Below are 20,860 nucleotides of genomic sequence, written 5' to 3' on the forward strand. Positions count from 1 at the left end.
TGGTTCATAGAGAGGGCTCAATAAATGTTAGCTCTTATTTTCTTTTTAGGTTTTTCTAGCAATACAATTCTTTTATATTTTGTACAATGAGGACTAAAATCAAGGCTCTAGCACAAAAGGGTTATTTATATCTCCCTAGTCCTTAATGTCATATAGAACTAACTTCCCATGAAATGTATTCCATGTTGTAGTGGTCAAGGGAATGTATGAGCCGAGTGTTAAGCCAATAGTTAATAAACCGTAATTTTCATACCCTAAGAGGCAACAATTTCAGAGAAGCCACAAGAACTGGAAATAATTTAACAGGTTAATATATATATAATTTTTATCAAGGATAACATGGTCATACAAAAACATTCACTACAAATAGAATTCACGCATATAAAAAGAGGCTATTTTATTTTTTGTCCCTTTTACATCCTATTTTAGGCAAAATGACAAAACCCAGAAACTAACAGAACTGCACTAGTTCTAAAAACTGGGAATTTTATAAATGAAATATGTCCAATCATCTACACCTCCTCTCAAATTCCAAACAATGAGGCTTATTGAACTATACTTTGAATCAATTTAAATAAATCTTTGTGCCATTCAGATGAAATATACATTGTCAATGGTTAAAAGTCCAGGTAGAAAAAGTATATAAAATTGCTCATAAGTAAAAACACCTCATATGAAAGAAATGTTTTTGTTTTTTTTTTTTAAGAAAAACCCAGACAATATCAAGAGGAAATGCATTGAATTTTAAAACATTTTTTGGACCATTATATGAAATACCAAAAGTTTCAGAACTGTTGAACAAAAGTTTATGTAGAGCAAAGCCAAGAGGTGAAAAACTATTAAATGTATTAAAACCATCAAAAGCCAAACAAGATAAAACTGAACTATATAATTTAGAAACAGGTTTAAGTGCATTTTTGGGGGGTATGATTTAACTGACTACCACATGTAAAATATGGCAATTAATTAATATGCAATTAACTACATATTTGCAAGCCTTCTGGCCATTATGTAAATATTAAAAAGTTAATTGCCAATTAAAAAATAAAAGGTTACATACATACCATAAAAGCACAATGGTCAAAGATGCACTATAAAATTGTGTGAAAAAAACACATACTAAACAAAGATCTTTCAGGCACTTGCATTCAGAAACATTCCTTTTATAAATAAGCATAGTTTCACGTCAAAAAAATAAAGCTGATTTTTCCCAATTGCACCTATTGAGAACTAAATCATATATTAGGGATGCATTTAAATGGACCATTTTATGGGGAAAATCAATGAACTTTTAAAAAATACGAGTCCACCTACTTATTCACAACTTCAGAAATAGATAATTCCAGTGAGGCACAGATGTGGCCCTATCAAAACATTCCACTACTCAATATAACCAGCACAATACAATGACAAAAAGCAAACTCCACAATCTGGCATTCCTATACAAAAGGGGCCCTGTCAAAAATTCTTCCACAAAACAAACACAATACCACAAAACAAAATGACTAAAAAAGAAAAGCTGAATTTTGACAACCCTACACAAACTGTGGGACTTCATCTTCAAGGTCTTCAAATTGTTGCATTCGTTTAAGCCTCGGTCTCTGACATGTTGGATGCACAACAGGCAAGTCACGCTCCTCAGAGTTCTCTTTGGGCTTACTACTAATTGGCTGCATGAGACAAACTGGTGCATTTTCTGAGTCTGGAATTGATTTCAGCACATGCCCCTGAGGAGCATGATCTGTGCTAGGAGGCACTGCTGGGGAGGGTGCTGGTTTCTCTTCAACCCCTCTCATACTACCAGCGGGAACCCGTGGTTTATAAAACGTTGTCCAGTGCTGGGGCTGCAGTGTTCTGGGTGCTCTGACAGGAGCAGCAGGGCATGAGTCAGAGGACCGTCTCTCTGACACCTGTCTTGCTGGTTCTGTGTATGGCTTACTGGGCTGGGTGGCACTGAGTAGCTGGTCCCCACCAATCTTGATGCCCGTCATCACTCCTCCTTCTTGGAGTGCACTGGGCACAATCGTGGTCTTTGCAGTTAGGTCATTTTGTTCATACTGTTTTTCTGGAGTTTTTTGTAGAGTTTGCTGATCAAAGCCATCAAATTTGCAACAAACAGTAGGGGTGTCTTTTCTATTAACGCCTTCAAAGGTAGGACTCTTGAAAAACTTGTCTGAATTTACATTCCCCAAATTTCTGCCATTTCTCTCATGAGGAGGGCTTGCAAGAAGCAACAGTCTATCTACAGGCAAACTTGCAGGTCTAATCTTGGTCCTTGGGGTATATCGCTCAACAACACTGCTTGTCTCCCTTCCGGATTTCAGAGTAAGTGGCTTGGAGGATTTACAAACATCTTCTATCTTTTGTGATGTTGATTCAAGCTCTGGGTCTACAGGCAAATGGACTCTGTTGTCTGTAAAAAGAGATTTATTTAAAAACCAAACTTCATGGCACATGGCTAACAAGAGTTTGAATGAACATGCTCTCAAAACAAGGGCCTTACATATTTTTTCCAAGTTATTCTCAGTTATCTATGCAGAGGGATTTAAAGGTGAATCCTGAATAAAAATGTTAGAATTCTATATTTATTTAAATCAATATAATAACTAGCAACAAAATTCACTGCAGTTTCAAAAAAACTAAAAAAGAAAACATATGCTGAAGTAACTTTTTATGTGTGATGCATGAACAAGTATTTGCTGGGTCAAAAGGTTATCATGATTTCAATAGGCAGACAATGGTAAATTAACCTCAGAAAAGTTACACCAATTTACCCATCAACAAAACGTAGCCATGCAGTTGAATCCCAAGACTTTTGCCAACTCATCTAACCTGCTTTTCAGTTACCTAACCCACAGTGAGAATGTATCATGTGAAATGCCTTAGATGCCCTTCACATATGGTCAATAAATAAATGGTCTGTAACATTCATCCTGTCCAACTAGGGTTGAATACGTCTAAGAAAAAATGCCCATTCACCCCATTTACTATTTACACCCAGACTTACTTTCTTCTCTTTCCTATCAAGTCTGAACTCATGGCCCATATTTTCTCAATAGAACCTTGAACTCCTTTAAACCCTGTACCTTTTTGCTGCATCTCCCCTAAAAAATTCCTATTTCTGGAAAATTCCAGCCCTCTGCTCACACTCCTCTTTTGGCCAGCATTCTGCTGACAGGGGCCAGGTGCCCATCAGAATCACTGCCAGGAGTCATCTCATCTCACCTTCCTCCTTACCTTAGACTGCTGACCTCTCTTCTCTGGGCTTCCAAAGCAACACTCTCTTGTTTTATTTTCCCAGGTCCTTCCCCACATGTACAGACCACTCTAAGGCACCTGACTCGAAGTGGTAGGGCTGTATTCACCCACCAAAGTATATTCTTCAGTTCTGAGGGAAAAACTTATAGCCTAATGAATAGAGTGCAGACTCTGAAGCCCAGTTGCTCCGTTTAGCTCAGCTCTACCATTTCTGAACTGGGCAAGGCAATCTCGCTGTCCCTTGTGTCTTCATCTGTCAAAAGGGAATCATAATTGTATCTGTGTTGATGTATGGCCTAAATGACCTAATTATGAAAAGTGCTTAGAATTCTTTGGTATATAATAAGCACTCAAAAATAACATTTATTATTAAAACAATTCTAATCGGGAGCCCTAGATCATGGAGTAGTGAAATAAGCAGAAATGTAGGTTCAAATACTGACTGAACAATTTATTAGGGGCATGACTTTTGGCATGATTTCACCCCTCTCAGACTATTAGGCTACAGATTGAACAGGGCTAATACTACCTACTTTATAGCACAGAACTGTTATGAAGATCAAATCTAATAAACAGAATCAAACAATAAGCACAGTGCTTAGCACAGAGCAGGTGGATACTTACTTAATGAATGTTAGCTCCCTTACTTTTTTCTTTTTAGACTCAGTCAGGCTATTTAATTATGCATCAAATTTAAAAAATTGGAATTTAGCTCTAGGAATGTATAAAATTATAGTAGTAAATGGAAGCCTTTCCACCAGTTTGATAGCTACAAGTCACTGCAACTAAAATGATCATATAGTGAATAAAATGACTGCAGTCAAGGAAATAAAGACATACACATATGTGTGCTTAATGTGTAAAAGGCAGGTGTTAGGTAAAATAATTTGAAAAAAAATTTAAGAGTTTTAGGAGTCTAATTTTTTTTAATTTTAGGAGTCTAGTTGACTCCTTATAAGCAGTTAGACCAATACAATGATCTACAGTAACAGAGATGCTAATGAACTATCATACTACTCAACACATTTCTGCCACAACTTTAATTTATGGCAAAAATGAAGACAAAAATTTTTAGAAAGAGCACCAAAAAAAATCCATGAACTCCAAGATGTCTTTTTGTAAGAAAGACTGTTACAGAGAATAACATTTAAATGCGAGGTACACTAAAAGGCAACTTCCTTAATGGCTAGTAAAGATCCATTTACTAAAGAAGCTTCTTTCTCTGACTTCTCTCAGCTGCACTCACCCCGGCTTTTAATCATGGTTTATTGACACAGTTTTAAGTCAGCAAACATGTATTTTACATGGCCACTCACCAATGAGACATGCATCACATTTTTCTAATGTATTCTGCTTTCGTTCTGATTCTTCAAATGATGTAGCTGGTTCAAAAATTTTGCTTTCACTATCTGCTTTATGGATATCCTATTGATGGAAAAGAATTTTTAAACTTTAAGAAGCAACACATCTCAAAATAAAACAATTCAAAGATTTTTACTTTAACATAAACATTATAAAGTTCCAACACAATTCCATAAAGGTCAAAACTCACTTCCTTTGAAGAGAAAAACAGTGACTTCATGGAATGTTCTGGGTCTCTTCCTTCTGGTGATAACAGAGGCTTTGGAAGACGGCCTTGATCAGCCTGAGGTGCAACACCACCTGTACTACACACAACTGCATCTTGTGGCTGCAGAGACCCATCAAAGATCTTCTGGGAGTAAGTAATGAGGAACTCAACCAACCGCGCTTGATTGGAGTATTCCGCAAGAAAGGAGATGGTGATCGGAGCAGTTGTGGGCCTCGGCCTAATGAGGCTTGGTCCAAATATCACTCCCAGGTTTTTGGAGTTCATCTTGTTTTCCTCTGCATGATCTACGACCCTGCAGAGTAGAATACATATAGCTATATGGGATTTGCCTGTTAAGATTTTCCTAATGGTAGTTTACTACAGGTTGGAAAGGGTGAAAGAAAAATGGGCTGCAGAAGTCTAAGAAAAGGATATATTTATTTGATAAAATATTGACCACATACCAAGTTAGGTTTCACAGTATCAGGATGAAAAGTAAATGGAAGGAACTACCAGAGTTTTACCAGCAGAAATTAAAAATACCCCTAAGAGCTGCAGGTCCCTGTGCTGGAAACTTAAGCATCATTGTCAAATTCTGATGGCCCATGGCTAGTCTGCTGACCTAGTTGATTCTCCATTCTAAAGATCTCTCTTTCGGTTCTATTGCCACTCCCTCTGCTCTGGCTTACTTCAAGCTCTCAACACATTTTAATTCTATGACTATTCATGGAGATCTAACGTACAGTAAAGGCTTCTCCTTCAAACCATTCCATATATTGCTGCCAGAAAGATCTAACAGGCAAATCTGAGTATGTTAAATACCTGGCTCAAAATTCCTTAGTGGGTACAGAAGGAAGATAGTCAACTTATCTGCCAAGTATGTAAGACTTTATTTACCAGGCCACTATCTAGCTCATTCCTGCTACTGCTTGCTATATCTTAGCCTAACCAAATTATCTGTACTTCCCTAATGCAAAATGATTCTTATGTCTCTGTATCTGTTACTGCTGCCCTGAATGCTCTTCTGCACGTTCTCTGCCACCAAACTACTATTTAGTTCTTCAAGTGGCTCAGGACTACCTCCTCTGATTCATGGTTCCCCTTCCCCTTTTTCCCGTGCATGCTATGCAGAGCTTCATTAGAATTAGCATGATGCTGCACTGTACATGTTTGCAGGTCTACCCCTAAGCTGACAAGCACAACAGATGACAGAAACCTTATGTTTTCATTCTTGTTTCACCAGCCAGAGCCTGGCACACAAGGGGCATCTGAGGGAAAGACGTTGGCTGCATGAACATATGTTCAATGGCTCCCTTTCCCTAACACACGTTAGAAATGAAATGTTCATTTTAAAAACAATAGCACAACACTGTAAATACTCGAGCTATACACTTTAAAATGATTAAGATGGTAAATCTGTGATGTGTATTTTACCACAATTTTTTAAAAAACAAAAACAGTTAAACCGATCAGTTATGCATCCACTAATGGATGTTTGTCTTATAAGAAGTTCTTACCGCTTAAGATGTACTATGAGGTAATGAAGACTGTTAAAATTTGATGCTGGCAATTGTCTTAGAAGGTCTTTGCTTTTTATAAGAATTCGGTTTATTTCTATACACGTACTCGGCCATTTTTTGTCCTCTGGAGTATCCTTTTTTGTCTCTTGTTCTTCATTTACTCGTCGGATCTCTTTGGCAAGGTCTATAAATTCCTTGTACAATCGGAATAAAATAAATGGTTCTGGAAGCTAAAGAAATAAAATTACATTAGAAATATCCCTCTGTCCTTTTTTCTCCTGTTGATATCTACTAAATAGCTACTGAATGGTTTGGCACGTCCCCTTAGATGAACAAGACTTAAGTCAATCCATGTTTAGAAATGTACATATCTTTGCTACAGATGTGATCTATAAAGACAATGTAACATAATCACCATAAATCATATCTATTGTAAAAATGAGTTGACTGATAATCAGTAAAATTCTAAATCTTACATTCATAACTGCCTCAAACTGAGCATGATCTTCAACTGTTTTACTGAACAAAACCCAGGATGATACACAAAATAAGTCAAATTAATTAGAAAAAGCTTATGTTCCGAATTTTATTGGTATAAGGGAAACAGAACAAAATGCTTTAGGGTCCTTGTGTTTTACTTATATCAGACTGAAGCAGCATTACAGAATATGGCTTATAAGAAGGAAACTGTGAACATTTTATTTACTTAATTTTTAAAAACAACTTGAATTGGCATAAGTCAACAGAAAAAGTTCCTCAAACTATCAAAGAGTATGCCACCTTGATCTAACTGGCATAACTTATTTCAATATTTATACTGCTCAGTGGTAGAAAAGAGCACACCTCTGGCTGGCTGAAGTCCTAGACTATCTGCTTATCCAGTTTCCCCTGCTGGTCCCAGAGAGGAGACGCTTTGAGATCAATTCCTGCCTCTACCACTCTGAGATCTGAAGAAGGTAACTTAGCCTCCTGGAGCTTCAGATTTCCCACATGGTACCTGAGTAAAATGAAGGCTATTCTCTAATACTATAGAATCAAACATGTCTTCCCACACTAAAGTCTTGGTCCCATAGTATTCCTGACACAGAATGAGAAATGAAAGTATTGGCCCCATTCATTTCCTTTCCCTGACTGGCTAGAAGAGATAAAAGATGGTTCGCTATGAGGTTACAGCCAATCAAAGGTACTCTGATTCCATTTCTCAGCTGAGAATCCTGTGAAATGTGATTAAAGAGATATCAATCGTTTCCTGGGCTAACATGACAGGTCTAACATTTGTACCTAATTTCTTTTCTTCTGCAACTCCATGAAATACAGTTAAGTATATAGAACCAACAGAATAGGAATGGAGAAAAAAGCAACATTTCACAAGCTGAAGAGCAGATGACCAACTGCTGACTTAGCAGGCCTGAGAAAGGTGCAATTCCAAACTGAGATACAGTATGGCTTACAGGATCCTAAGGAGACTGGAGGGCTGTCAGCACAAGGTCCTCTGAATCCTAGGGGAAGGTGGGCTACCCAAGAAGCATTAGATCTCTAGATCCTTGTTTCTACTCCTTGCTCCTAAGCAGCCTCTTCCCCTGAAGCCTGAGGATTCCTCTTATGGGCAGTGTTAAACTGACGATTCTCTGGATGAGCAATGACAAGCACAAGAAATGGGTGGACAGCTACCTGATACCCCAGAGAAAGGTCTTTCACTGCCTAGAGGTGTGGTGCTAGTACTCTGGGAGCCAAGTAGAGTAAGAAGGGTCTAGGATCTCTGCATTTAGCATGCATACTGGGCTATCAGACCAGCCCAAGAAAAGAGACCTAGAGATACAGATATCAGGTGTTTCTTAAACAGCCCACCTAGATCACACTATAGTAAAATTCAAAGTCTTCAAAGATTTCATGTATTCAAGAGCTTCCAAAGACATTTTAATTCCCAACTCTTTCATTTTAAGCAAACAACTACAGAAGACAAATCAAAAGATAGAGGAAAAGAACCAACTTGAAGGTCTAGAACTGTGCTGTCAATATGGTGACCACTAGCCACACACGGCTACCCAAGCACTGGATATGTGGCTGGTTGAAAGTGACATGTGCTTTAAATGAAAAATATCAGATTTTAAAGATTCCATGACAACAATAACCAAAAAGTAAAATATTTCATTAATAATTATTGATTAGATGTTCAGATAATTTCAGTATATTAAATAAAATATTAAAATGAACTTTATCCATTTCTTCTCTTTACACGGGTACTAGAAAATTTAACATTATATATGGGGTTCACATTATATTTCTATTAGATAGGACTAGAAGCTAAGCAGAGAAAAGAACCCTTTTTAAAAAAGTTATGAATATCCTCAGGTAGATAAGATACTGCACTCACTAAAAAAAGAAAGAATGCTATAAAAGGAAAAGAGAACCAGAGTTCTTAGAAATTAAAACATGACCTCAGAAATGAAACAGTTTACAGTAGGGGTGGAAGATAAGCTGAGAAAATCTCTTAGAAAGTGTTAAAAGAAAAAAAAATGAATAAAAGAGAAAGAACTACAGAACCAGTACAAGTTGTCAGTATCCAAATAAAAGTTCTAGGAAGAAAACAGAGTGGAGGAAATGAGCAGTGAAGTGAACGTTTAAAGAACTAAAGGACAGGTATCCAGAATGATAGAGCTCATGCAGTACTTGAAATAGCAGATGAAACTACACCCACATCAAGGCGTATCACGTTAAATTTTAGGGTAATAGGGAGAAAAAGAAGATTCTACAAGCTTTCAGAGAGAAAATACATACAAAGAATCAAGAATGAGAAGGATCTCAGGCTTCAAAGAGAATAGAAAAAATACTTGCAAAATTCTGAAGAAAAATAATTTCCAGCCTAGAATACTGTAACCTTCCCTACCATTCACTCTTCCACTCCCATTCAAGAAAGTAGAATAAACACTGATAAATAAGTTTCAAATACTTTTATTCCACATTGCTCAAAAGATGAGCATGACTAAAACAGGAGAATAAACCAACGCAGGAAGACAGGTATTTCCTCACAAAACAGAAGAGGCTGGAGAAGAGTGACCCCAGGATGACAGCTATGTGCTATGTTAAAAAGGACCCAGAGGGAGAAAAGAACTCCCGAGATCCACATGTTAAGAATCATTGTCACTATGCTCTCTGTAACAGTCTCTTCTTCACCAGAGGACAGAAGGCAGCTGAGCCCAGATCACTTTTTATTCTTAGCTCAGCATGACAGTGTGCTGACTGTTCCTGAACTGCTCCATAAGCTGCTGCCTGAAGCCTCTGAGGCCACTTATTTCATCCCACAGAAGTGTTTTCCTTGGACCTAATCCTGAAACCTACAGGTATGAGTGAGCATGGAAAGAGAAAACATAGAGAAGCCCACTCCCCGATCATATTCCTGCTGAACTCGCAGTACCCAGTTTATAGGGCAGTCCTGCCTCATGCTCCAAATATGGTGAATTTCCAGGATGCATTCAGGACCTTGCCCACTGACTTCCCACAAAAGCTATTTGAAAATATCAGTGAAAGTAAAGGTGGACTATGACCTAGACATTGTTCTACTTACTGTATCTTTTATGTACTATTTTGAATAATAGCCTTTCTTCATATAGCTAGATTTATGCTTCCTATTCAGTTTTCAAAACTTAATGATACACCGTTTAGGAATACACGACAGGTATTAAAACTTTTAAGAGAAGAGAGGGAGTAATTAACATGGTTAAGAAAGACCACTGGGGTACAGTTGCAGGCTACAACTAGACAGGGGCACACAGGGCTCTTCTAAAAAGTAAGGTAAAGTTCTATTTTGTTAAGCTAGGTGATGAAAAGTGTTTGTTTTTATTATTATTGGTCTGTACACTGTATATATATTTATATATAGTTTGATTTATACAGTAAGTAAAAGATATTAATATGGTCTATGTTGATGAAAATATACGTGTAGCAAATGTTATCAGCAAAATACAAAACATATTTTTGCCCTTTTCTATTTAATGGTAGTTTTCAAAGGTAAAAACTTTACCTGTCGAAGGTATAATTTCAAGACGTCACAGATGTCATGCGAACTAAACTCTGAAATGTCTACCAAGTGCATTCCATTTTCCAAAGCTTGACAAAGTTTTTCAGTTTTTATTTTGTTTCCACATACACGATAAATTCCCTTGAGAAGAAAGGGGAAAATTTTTTAAAATTCTGCTTTAGTACAAATGGCTAAATGTGGACATCTAAATATCTGATGTGTCTGTTTCAATGTTTATTAATATTTTAGAAAAAAACTTGGGCCAAATAAGGTAATATTTTCCAAATAAATCTGAATAAAATCAGTTACTTCTTAAAAATTAAGAGCACTGCTTTCTTTTCCTATCTTTTCTTTTTTTTTTAGGCGAGGCAACTCTTGGTTGACCTCACAGATTGCAAGGACCTTGTCAGTTTACAATCCCATATTTTTAAAATTTTTTATTTTTTTTTTAAGCCTACAGTACGTGGTTTTCCTACGTGCTCGCCCATCCAAGTACTAACCAGGCCTGACCCTGCTTAGCTTCCAAGATCAGACAGGATAGGTCTTGTTCAGGGTGGCATGGCCGTAGATAAGCACTGTTTTCTTTTAAAGTCTCCTTATCATGAGAACAAATCACACAGGCATTTGTTTAAAAATTTTTATTTTAAGAGTTACAACATACCTGTAGACACAAGGCTCTGTTTTCAATCTCTGTGGCACATATTTTGAGTATAAAAGGGATGCCATCTGGTTCCTTTTTTGCAACTTGTGTGAATTCTGCTCCAAATAAGTGTATTTTCCCCAGAAGTTTCTGATGACCACAAATGATGACTAAATTTTCCAAACACTTTCGGTGACAAACAAGGAGACACTGCAAGAAAATGATACTTTAAAACTGGTTAACTTACCTTAAAACTATTCACAACAAACTATAGGTAGTGTAACACAATGAAAATGCGTTTAGAAGATATTATTTGTGGTATTTAAAATACATTTAATAGCAAAATAAAATATAATATTATGGAAGGTACATTGTGGTTCAATTTATTAAAATTATATTTGCAAAACAGCCTAGTCAGTAAAATTAATAACAAAAAAGTAAAGCAAAAGCATAAAGGGGATAATGTAATTCCCAAAAGATCTTACCTCTTCACATTCAACACCTTGGAATACTACAATGCCTTCACAATCCCTACATTTTGTGGGGGATCTCAGTTTGTGAAACTTGTGGGTGAGAGCTGCCTTTGACATCAACGTTTTCTTATATGTTCCAAGGGAATTGGGTCCTTGCAACAGAAATAGATTACTATGTAAGACTTATAAAATGACAAAAATTATAACATACGATAGTATATTTTGAAAAATCTTTAGACTTTGCAATCATTCCTATATTATGTAACATCAAAATAAGCATCTAATTTAGAGATCTCTCACAAGGCACACATTTATCAAACATTTTAGTGATGAGTAAAAATCACCACCAAACCAATAAGATACTTCTAAAACAGCACGGCATAATGTTTTCAGAATTAGAAAATTTACATGTTATTAATATATCCTTTATAGAGATGGAAAGGGCGTTACGTAGGTGGCATTACATTCTTAGAAAATGCCCCTATAAAAGCTTCAAAGAAAACTTGCTGTATGAAGTCAGTGTGTCAGCATTATTTGCATTAAGGATAAATCTATTCTTAAATTATGATAAAATTATAGATAGTATTAGCTAGTTATACATCAATATCCTACTGGAGATTAAATGTTATATTACTTTAGGAAGTGATGCCAAAACAGGTAACTGCAGGTTTCAAATACACAAAACTAATTTATATGAGTCTAAATTAAGTCACTAAATTAAGGTAACAGATATCTCTTTTATATCCTTCAACATCCACAATTTTCTTTATCCTCAAGAAATATACTTATTTACTTTTCCTGCTGAGCTGCTTGCACTGTTTCTTTTGAAGAGGCTCATTCACTGCAACTCTTTTGGTAGCTAAGTCATTATATTAAGTTCGCAAAAGATCAAAATATCTAGCCTATTTTAGCACCATGCTAATACATTTTAGATCTAGTAGTTTTGCTGCTTGTTGTAATATTTGTAATTGGTAACATCTGATTAATATATTATCAACCTATACTTGTTCATATTAGTTGGGATATATTTAAGTCTTTATAATGCCTTTTGTTTAATACACGGCAACGTAATTCTTTAAGTTATACTATTTTTCTAATATCATGCAGAACCACTGAGTCAACTGGTTTAGTGAGAACTTGATTCAGTGAGTGTCAATACCAGATTCTGAAGGGGAAGGTGGCTCTCTTTCATCTAGATCATCTGCAGAAGACATGGTTCCGCTGGACGGTGTTCGTGGAAGTTTTCGATTAAAGTCTCCTATAAGAAAATTATGGATATAATTACCTGATCATGCACTTTAGAATTTTATAAATGGATAATGAAAACATTTTTTGAATAGCGCAGTCATACTATTTTATTAGTGACCATGTAAAATATTTGCTTCCATTCTCAGACTTTGGATACAGGGAAGTCTGATACTTATTCCTGGGAGCAAAAGTGAATTGAACCAAAACTGACTTTTCCAAATAAAATATAAAATTGAGGATTACATCTCAATGAGACCTTAACTGCAACTTGTGACAGTGTCAGACTGTAAGCTCTAGAGGACAGCAGGTATTTTCTATTCGTGTCTTATACCTAACATCTGACAAGAGTGGCTAACACAATAGTAAAGTTGTCCTTAAATGCTTCTTGAATTAAATTATAAATAAATGCATACAATATAATCCAAACTTTGTATATAAAAATCTTTAAATATGGTTAATACAATAGGAACATCACATTTATGTTACCAGTAAGACAGGAGACTGGAACCAGGAAAATGATTCCTGGCAGGGAGCTGAGAGCACAGAATCCAAACTATACCAGCAAAGGATTCTGCCATGTGCATCAAAGCATGTTCAGAAGCAGACCACCTAGATAATGAAATTTATTTGCTCCCTGCTGATATTACAAACACGGCTGTAGCTAAGTGGAAGAATTCATTTAACTCAAGGCTTTAATAGTCTAAGGTTCTAGAAAGGGCTAGAAAGGGCTTTACAAATGATTTAAACCAGCAACCTCACCCCAAAAAGATTCCTCTGCATAATAAGCTTAAAAGGTAGTCATAGGTAGTCAACTGGTATTTGTTTTGAATGTGTCCCCAATGACTAAAAAATTATGAGGTCATATGTTCCATTTTAGAACTATTCTAACTGTAAAATGGCTTCCTTATATTATCAAGAAGAAATCTGCCTTCCTATAAATCCTAGTCTTAGGTCATAATTCTCCCTAAAGGAGCAAACAAAAGCACTCTAACTTTAATCTCTTTACATTTCCAATATTTGAAGACAGCTGTCATGTCCTCAAGTTTCCTCTTTCCCAGGCCAGGCAGCCCTAGGTCTTCATCCATTTATCATGTAACCAGTTTCCAAATCTTTATCACAGGCAGTCTTACAGGATTCTAAATAATTTAGGGCTTTCTCTAGGATAGGTCTTAATTTTTGGGACTAGGTGGAACCACACTGTTTTTACAAAGCTAATAATAAATACTCAGTTAAATATTTAGGCTCACATCTCCAGAAGGTCCCTTGAACAGAGCTAATTTTAAAGGAAGACACAAAGTAAGCCTACTAACCTCAGTGCTACATGGAAGTATTTCTAACTTTAAATTCAAGAGATTTATTTACAAATAAAATTTCTGTAATATGTTGAATACTAAAAAAAAAAAAAGGCCTTGGACTTTGTGGTTAAATCCTATAATGTCATCTCCTGCAGTGCCAAGATCCTAGGAGGAAGGAACGTAGCTAGAAAGAACAGGACTGGAGCAGTCTTTGGTCAAGGAGTGGAGGAAAATAAATGTAGAAGTAACAATCTTATGGGTTCAAGTGCTACCTTCTTCTGCTAGCTGTGCATCACATGGCAAGTTATCCTCCTTGAAGTCAGCAAGGGAGAGTTCAAAACACTTACTCTGCCTCTCTAAGGAACATGAGATTATCAAAGCACCTTAAAGTACATTTATAAAAAGTTAATACATAATCATAGACCCAAGAACTAGTGTTAATTATGGTGTTCATTCTAGCAATTAACTACAAAACAATCCAAAAGATCTAGAGTAATAATGTTCACAGAATAAAACAGTATACAGAGTATAGTATAAAATAAAGATGGCTACTCTCATCAATATGGATCTCAAGCAAAAAAATACATGAAAGAAGTCACAAAAGAAGGGTATGATTCCACCTGGACAATATTCTGAAGAGGGCAAAGTTTAACTAGATATAGGTACTAAAACATTTAACATAGCTAGGAATGATTAACAAAATTCAGGATGATGGCTTATTCTGGTAGGATACGGCAATGTTACCAAGAAGTTACACACAGGAGCTTTCTAATATACTGATAATGCTCTACATTTCTCAGGCTGGGTGGTGAATATGTAAGGATTTATTATTTTTCTTTTTAGTGCATATATGTACATACTCCTCTCTAAGAGGTAGTTCATTATAAATATAAGGTATTTAAGAAATATTCCCCCAAAGGAATACTTCAATTGTTCACTGAATTTTCACCTCTAAACTTAAATAATTTATATACCTGGACTTATAGATTCTGAATCTAGAGATCTAGATTCACTGCTTCCTCCAGTGCTCTCAGAGTCACTGAACATCCCAAATGTCCATGGCCTTATACAAGAAGGACCTTTAAGAAAAGAAGATTTGAAGTTAAACTTGGCTACAGATAGATTATAAGGCAAAATAATGACATATAAGTGAGACGAGTCAAGTTTCTTTGTGATCAAAAATCCACTTTAAGACAGGCACAGTGCTTACAACTGTGAATAAGCCTCATAAAATTACAATTCAAGGCCTGATTTTTAAATTCCAGAGTTGCAACTCATTTAATAATCACATTCAAACAATTTGGTCTTTCGTGAATTAGTGCTGTCTTTAACGTGAAAAGTACCTGTCGTATCTGCGCTGTTAGAGCATCTGTCCTCTTCCATTTTATTACAACTGTCAGGAAGGCGCGCAACGTCCTCTAAAGAGTCGGCAGGTCCATACCCAGACGCATTGGGACTGTTTGTCAACTGTTTATTTACATTCCTAAGAAAAACCCAAATAAAACTCATCCTCAGAAAAATGACTAATAATCCACCTATTTTACTCTAATTTCAGAAAAATTTGTTAATGAATGTATGGTAATTTAACTAAATATTAAGAACAGACCATACTATATGGCTTGACTTCTTAAAGGAGATGTGAATAAAACTTATTAATTATTTGTACTCACTACAGCTGAAATATAGAAAAGAGTAGCAAAAGTCAAATCAATTATTCATGTTAGGTAAACTTTTCTACTATAATCTCTGTGGAAAATGCAGGTTAAATCTGTGTACTATACATTCAAAATAGATATGACCATTATTTGCCAATCTCGAAGGATTTTTAAATCTCAAAGAAATGAGCTCTTGTGTCAAAATGGAAAGCTTTTTACTCTTGAGTTACACCTTAAATAATATAAAAAATTCCAGAAAATTTTAAAGTCAAATCTGGCAATGTTAGAAAAGATACAACTTTATACCAGAGAGAAACTTAGACGAGATATTTAATCTCTTAAAAAAAACTTCATCTACACATTAATTCTCACCCATCAACTTTTTCTTCTTCGGTTGAATTTGTGGCCTTGACAAACTCACAATATTCTTGGCCTGGGTCATACAGTTTGGCATTATCACAGAGAGACTGCAGACTGTTTGCGAGGGAGGCAGTTTGTAGTTGTTGCATCTGGAAGAGGTTAACTGTAACCTATGGTCACAGAGATAAAAGGCAAAATAACTCATGATATACAGAATGCTATGTAAATATGCATTTATTTCAAGTGACAGCGTGGAGAAAAAGGTCACACAGTGAAGCACACAGCACTGAATATCATTGTGAGCATACTCTATCGCCTGACTTCGTGCATGGTCTAGATCAGGAGAAAAAAAAAAAATTTAATCCAATATCTAGGAGTGATCACTTCCAGCAAAATTGGCTTTAAACTGAAAAGTTCAAAAATATAACCCCATGTCCCTACTGGCTCACAATTTTAGGAGATAAGAGTATTTTTGAGAATCCCCAGCTCTTTACTCTGATGGTCTGACCACACTGTCTAAACTCTTAAGTAGAAAACGTGAAGGGAAAAATTTCAATCAGAACACTATTATTTAGACTTTCGTTTTTCAATCCTATAAAAATATAAATGCTTTATATGTATAATGTATCCTATAGCACTCAATTTTTATGAGTAGGTATATATTGAATCTATTCAAAATATATTATTCCACCGAATTTCTACAAATGCCTAAACATAACTCTCACTACTACTACTGCTTACAGTAACAACAATAATAGCAACTGAGGGGTGTTTACAATATACCAGATGCATTCTGAAACTTTACATGAATTAACCAATGTTCACAAAAACCTAGGCTTTGGGTATGCTATGGTAAACAAACAGGTGAGATTCCAGTCCTCATAGAGTTTATGTTCTCCTGAGGGTGGCACTGAAGAGAGAACAAAGTAAATAAGATAATTTCTGGTACTGAAAACTGCTAATACTACTATATAAGATTGTTAAGTTATGGAATATGGCCAGGTATGTGCTTGTGGAAGGGTATTTTTGACATGGTAGGTTAATGAAGGCCTCTCTGAGGAGGCAGCATTAGAACTGAGACCTGATACAAGAGCAAGTCAATGCAAAGTTTTAGGGAGAAGACCAACCCAGACAAAAGACTCTAGGACAAGAGTGACTGGAAAAGAGCTTGTTGGGCTCAAGAAACAGATGAAAGTCAATATGGCTGTAGCACAATGAAAGAGGTGGAGCCAGAAAGGGAAGCAGTCATCTAAATCACATTAAGGAGTCTGGATTTAGGTACAAGGAAAGCCAGTGGGGAGTTTTAAAGTATTAAAAGCTATAACATGATCTGATTTATTTTTTAAAATGCCAGTGGCTCCTGTGCTGAGAATGTGAATGAATGCCAAATTTGACTGGTTTAATGTTATTTCAAACACTGCCATGTTTCCTCTTCATCTCTCTTGATATACCAGATGATATGCTGAGCTTATGATTAGCCTCTAAGTCCTTTCCGAGGTAAACAGGCATTCCTCTAAGATAACTAAAACTCAGCACAAATAGTATTTGAAAAGTGCACCAACAGAATAGCTTATTTAATTCTTTCAAGAAATAAAGGAAATTCAAACTGCAGATAGTAAAACCTAAATCTAGCAACTAGCTATGATCAGGGAATTCTCCACTTAACGGTAAACTGAACTTACTCTCTTGATCCTAAAGTTTAACTACTTATTTGTAATACTTTTTAATAAATTTTATAAATCTAGTTAAAAACACCAATAATTTGAAAAGCCAAATGAATAGCAACAGGCATAATAAATTCATCTGCTGAATATTCGTCTCTAGGTATTTATTAATAATAAAAGACTTAAGCAATAATATATATAGGAAGCCCCATCTCGAAATCTCTTTTCTCTCAATCATTCAGCCTTCTCACTCCCTTAACAGAAATGCTAACAAGTAAGGCCTCCATGAGGTAGATCCTGCAGGAGTTGCTGGGCATCTTAGCTGGGGGGTGGCTCATAGGTATCTAAAAAATCATGATGTTTCTAGACCCTTTTGTCCTTCAACCTGCTTTGTGAGTCAGGGGCTTAGTCTTTTTCTTCTAGGTCTCCAATGTGTAGCATAGTGTCCCAAATACGTCTTAAATGGGAAATGACCAAATGAATAGTAGTAGAAAATATTATTAGTCAAGGTCATACTGCAATCTGCACGTTTTCTGGTATTGCTCACTCAACCACACAGGACTTCCAAGTCTATGGCCAGCTTTTATCACTAACATCTAATTTTTAGTTAGTACACTGGCACCTAGATTAACATAAATTTTTCTGACAGCTGGTGAAAAAATTTTTCACAATTTCAAATTAACAGGAAAAGTTTCTCTCAAAAGAGAACTTAAAATCATGTTATATGAAGAAAAGTAATCAGATTTGGGGGTGTTTAATGTGGAGGAAAAACCCAGGGAAGGAAGATAGTAATTATCTTTAAATATTTAAAATGTAGTCTTGTAGAAGAGGAGTTATATTAGTAAAGTAGAGAGGTACACAGGGAAACAGATTTTTTTTTTAGCTCAATATAAACATCATACTAATTTTGGAGTTGTTCAAACCCAGACTGAATAATCATTAAGCAAGACAGCACAGTATTTAAGAGCAAAGGCTCTAAAGTCATTCAACCAGGTTCTTATCCCAGCTTTACAATTTATATAACTGGACGACCTTGATCAAGTAACTTATAAGTTCCCTAAACAAGTGTTTGAAAAGTTAATGTGCCAATGAATCACGTGGGGGATCTTGTTCAAAATGCACATTCTGATTCTGAAAGGGAGAGGTCTATCCCTAGGTGCAACCATTAAAACAAAACTACACAGAGATATAGTTAAAAAACTAATAGATAAATTAAAATGTAAATAAACATTTTAGATAAATGAAACTATCATTCTGATAAATAAAAACAGATTAAATTAAATCTATACTAGATAAATTAACTAGATAAATTAAAATATAATTCTAAAAATTTATCAATTTATCTAAAATAAGGCAGCTAAAGGCAAACAGATGAAGGAAAACAGAAAGTACAAACAGAAAATCAATAATGAAATAGTAGACCTAAATTTGAACAATTTTTATATCAAATATAAATGGTCTAAATAGTTCACTTAAAAGATACAGACTGTCAAAATAGATTTTTAAAAAATCAAGACAACTATATGCTATATAAGAAATTCATTTTAAATATAATGAGAAAGTTAAAAGAAAATGAAGAGAGATATACTACGTTAAAAATAATCAAAAGAAAACTGAAATAACTATATCAATATTAAATAAGGTACATTAAAATACAAGGAAAATTACCAAGATAAAGGGACATTTCATTGGATAAAAGGATCAATTCACCAAGAATATACAACAATCATTAATGTATAAGCATCTGACAGAGTTTCAAAACACATAAAGCAAAAACTGATAGAACTAAAAATATACAATATGTAGAAGACTTCAAAACTCCTTTCTCAGTAATGAACAGTAAAAAGTAAATCATCAAGGATACAGAAGAAATAACACAAACTGATGGGAACTAACTGACATTTACAGAACACTCTGGTCAACAACAGCAGGATACACATTCTTTTCAAGTGCATATACAGAACATTAACCAAGATAGACCATATCCTGGGTCATAAAACGAACCATAACAGATTTAAGAGAATCAAAATCGTACAAAGTATTTCTCTTAGCATAAAAGAATTAAACTAGAAATCATATCAGGAAGATATTCAGAAAATCCTCAAATACTTGGAAATTAAGCAACAAACTTCTACATTATCCAAAGGTCAACGATAAAGTCTCAAAGGAAATTAGAAAATATTTTGAACTGTACAAGAATGGAAATATATAATTCGAAATTTGTGGGATGCGGATAAGCAGTGCTTAGAGGGAAAATTAAATAATATTTGTATTTAAAAAAGCAAGGAGATCTTGACAAACAATCAAAGCTTCTGCCTTCAAGTAACTAAAAACAAAAGCAAAATAAACCCAAAGGAAGCATAAATAATTTTTTTAAAAAAGAGGAAAACCAATAAAATCGAAAGCTGTTTCTTTGAAAAGATCGATGAAATTTATAAACCTCTAGCCAGGTTAACGAGAGAGGGGGGTGGCGGAAGGCAAATTACCAATATCGGGAATGAAAGAGAGCATATCATTCTAGCCCACTGAGACACTGAAAGGATAAGGGAATATTATTAACAACTCTATGCACACGAATTTGACAACTTAGATGAATGGGACCAATTTCATGAAAGCCACAAACTACCAAAAATTCACCCCAAAAGAAATATTTAACTCAATTAGACCTATATCAAAGAGATGGAATATATAGTAAAAAATCTTCTGAAAAACGAAAACTCTAAGTTCAACTGCTTTCACCAAGAAATGTCACCAAACATTTAAAGAAATAACACCCATCCTATACAATTTCTTCCAAAAAATAGAATAGGAAGAAACACTTCCCAATTCAATTTATGAGGCCAGAATCACTGATACCAATGTGTAAAAGGAGCAAGGCATTACTACCGAGAGGCTTATGCCAGGAATAAAAGCTAAATCAACACTCAAATATCTACGTAATCCAACATATAAACACACTGAAAAAGAAAAACTACATGATCGCATCAATCAAATGGTATAAACATCATTTGACAAAATCCAACAACTTCATGATAAAACCCTCAGCAAACCAGAAAAAGGGGGGAAATTCCTTAACCTGACAAAGGATGTCTTCAAAAAACCTACAGCTATCATCATATTTAATGTGGAAAGACTAAGTGCTTTCCCCATAAGATCAAG

The 20,860-nt window shown here is 35.3% G+C and overlaps 1 protein-coding gene across 5 annotated transcripts in view; it reads right to left on the bottom strand.

The window, feature by feature from the left end:
* Window positions 1–295: 295 nt before the first annotated feature.
* Window positions 296–20,860, bottom strand: part of ARHGAP29 (Rho GTPase activating protein 29) — a 66,066-nt gene continuing 45,501 nt past the window's right edge. For 4 of the 5 annotated variants that reach the window (XM_011355675.2, XM_011355677.2, XM_011355674.2 and 1 more), the window contains 11 exons: window positions 16,050–16,207; window positions 15,366–15,505; window positions 14,997–15,101; window positions 12,639–12,737; window positions 11,492–11,631; window positions 11,028–11,216; window positions 10,370–10,507; window positions 6,346–6,578; window positions 4,811–5,141; window positions 4,575–4,683; window positions 299–2,413 (listed from right to left, as the gene is read on the bottom strand). In XM_011355675.2, the coding sequence (XP_011353977.1) occupies window positions 1,536–2,413; window positions 4,575–4,683; window positions 4,811–5,141; window positions 6,346–6,578; window positions 10,370–10,507; window positions 11,028–11,216; window positions 11,492–11,631; window positions 12,639–12,737; window positions 14,997–15,101; window positions 15,366–15,505; window positions 16,050–16,207 (2,520 nt within the window). In that variant the 3' untranslated portion in view covers window positions 299–1,535. Of the gene's footprint in view, window positions 2,414–4,574; window positions 4,684–4,810; window positions 5,142–6,345; window positions 6,579–10,369; window positions 10,508–11,027; window positions 11,217–11,491; window positions 11,632–12,638; window positions 12,738–14,996; window positions 15,102–15,365; window positions 15,506–16,049; window positions 16,208–20,860 lie in introns of all 5 variants that reach the window. The other variant, XM_011355678.2, reaches the window with a different exon arrangement.

The sequence above is a fragment of the Pteropus vampyrus genome, unplaced genomic scaffold (genome assembly GCF_000151845.1).
Source record: "Pteropus vampyrus isolate Shadow unplaced genomic scaffold, Pvam_2.0 Scaffold22, whole genome shotgun sequence".
NCBI classification, from domain to species: Eukaryota; Metazoa; Chordata; class Mammalia; order Chiroptera; family Pteropodidae; genus Pteropus; species Pteropus vampyrus.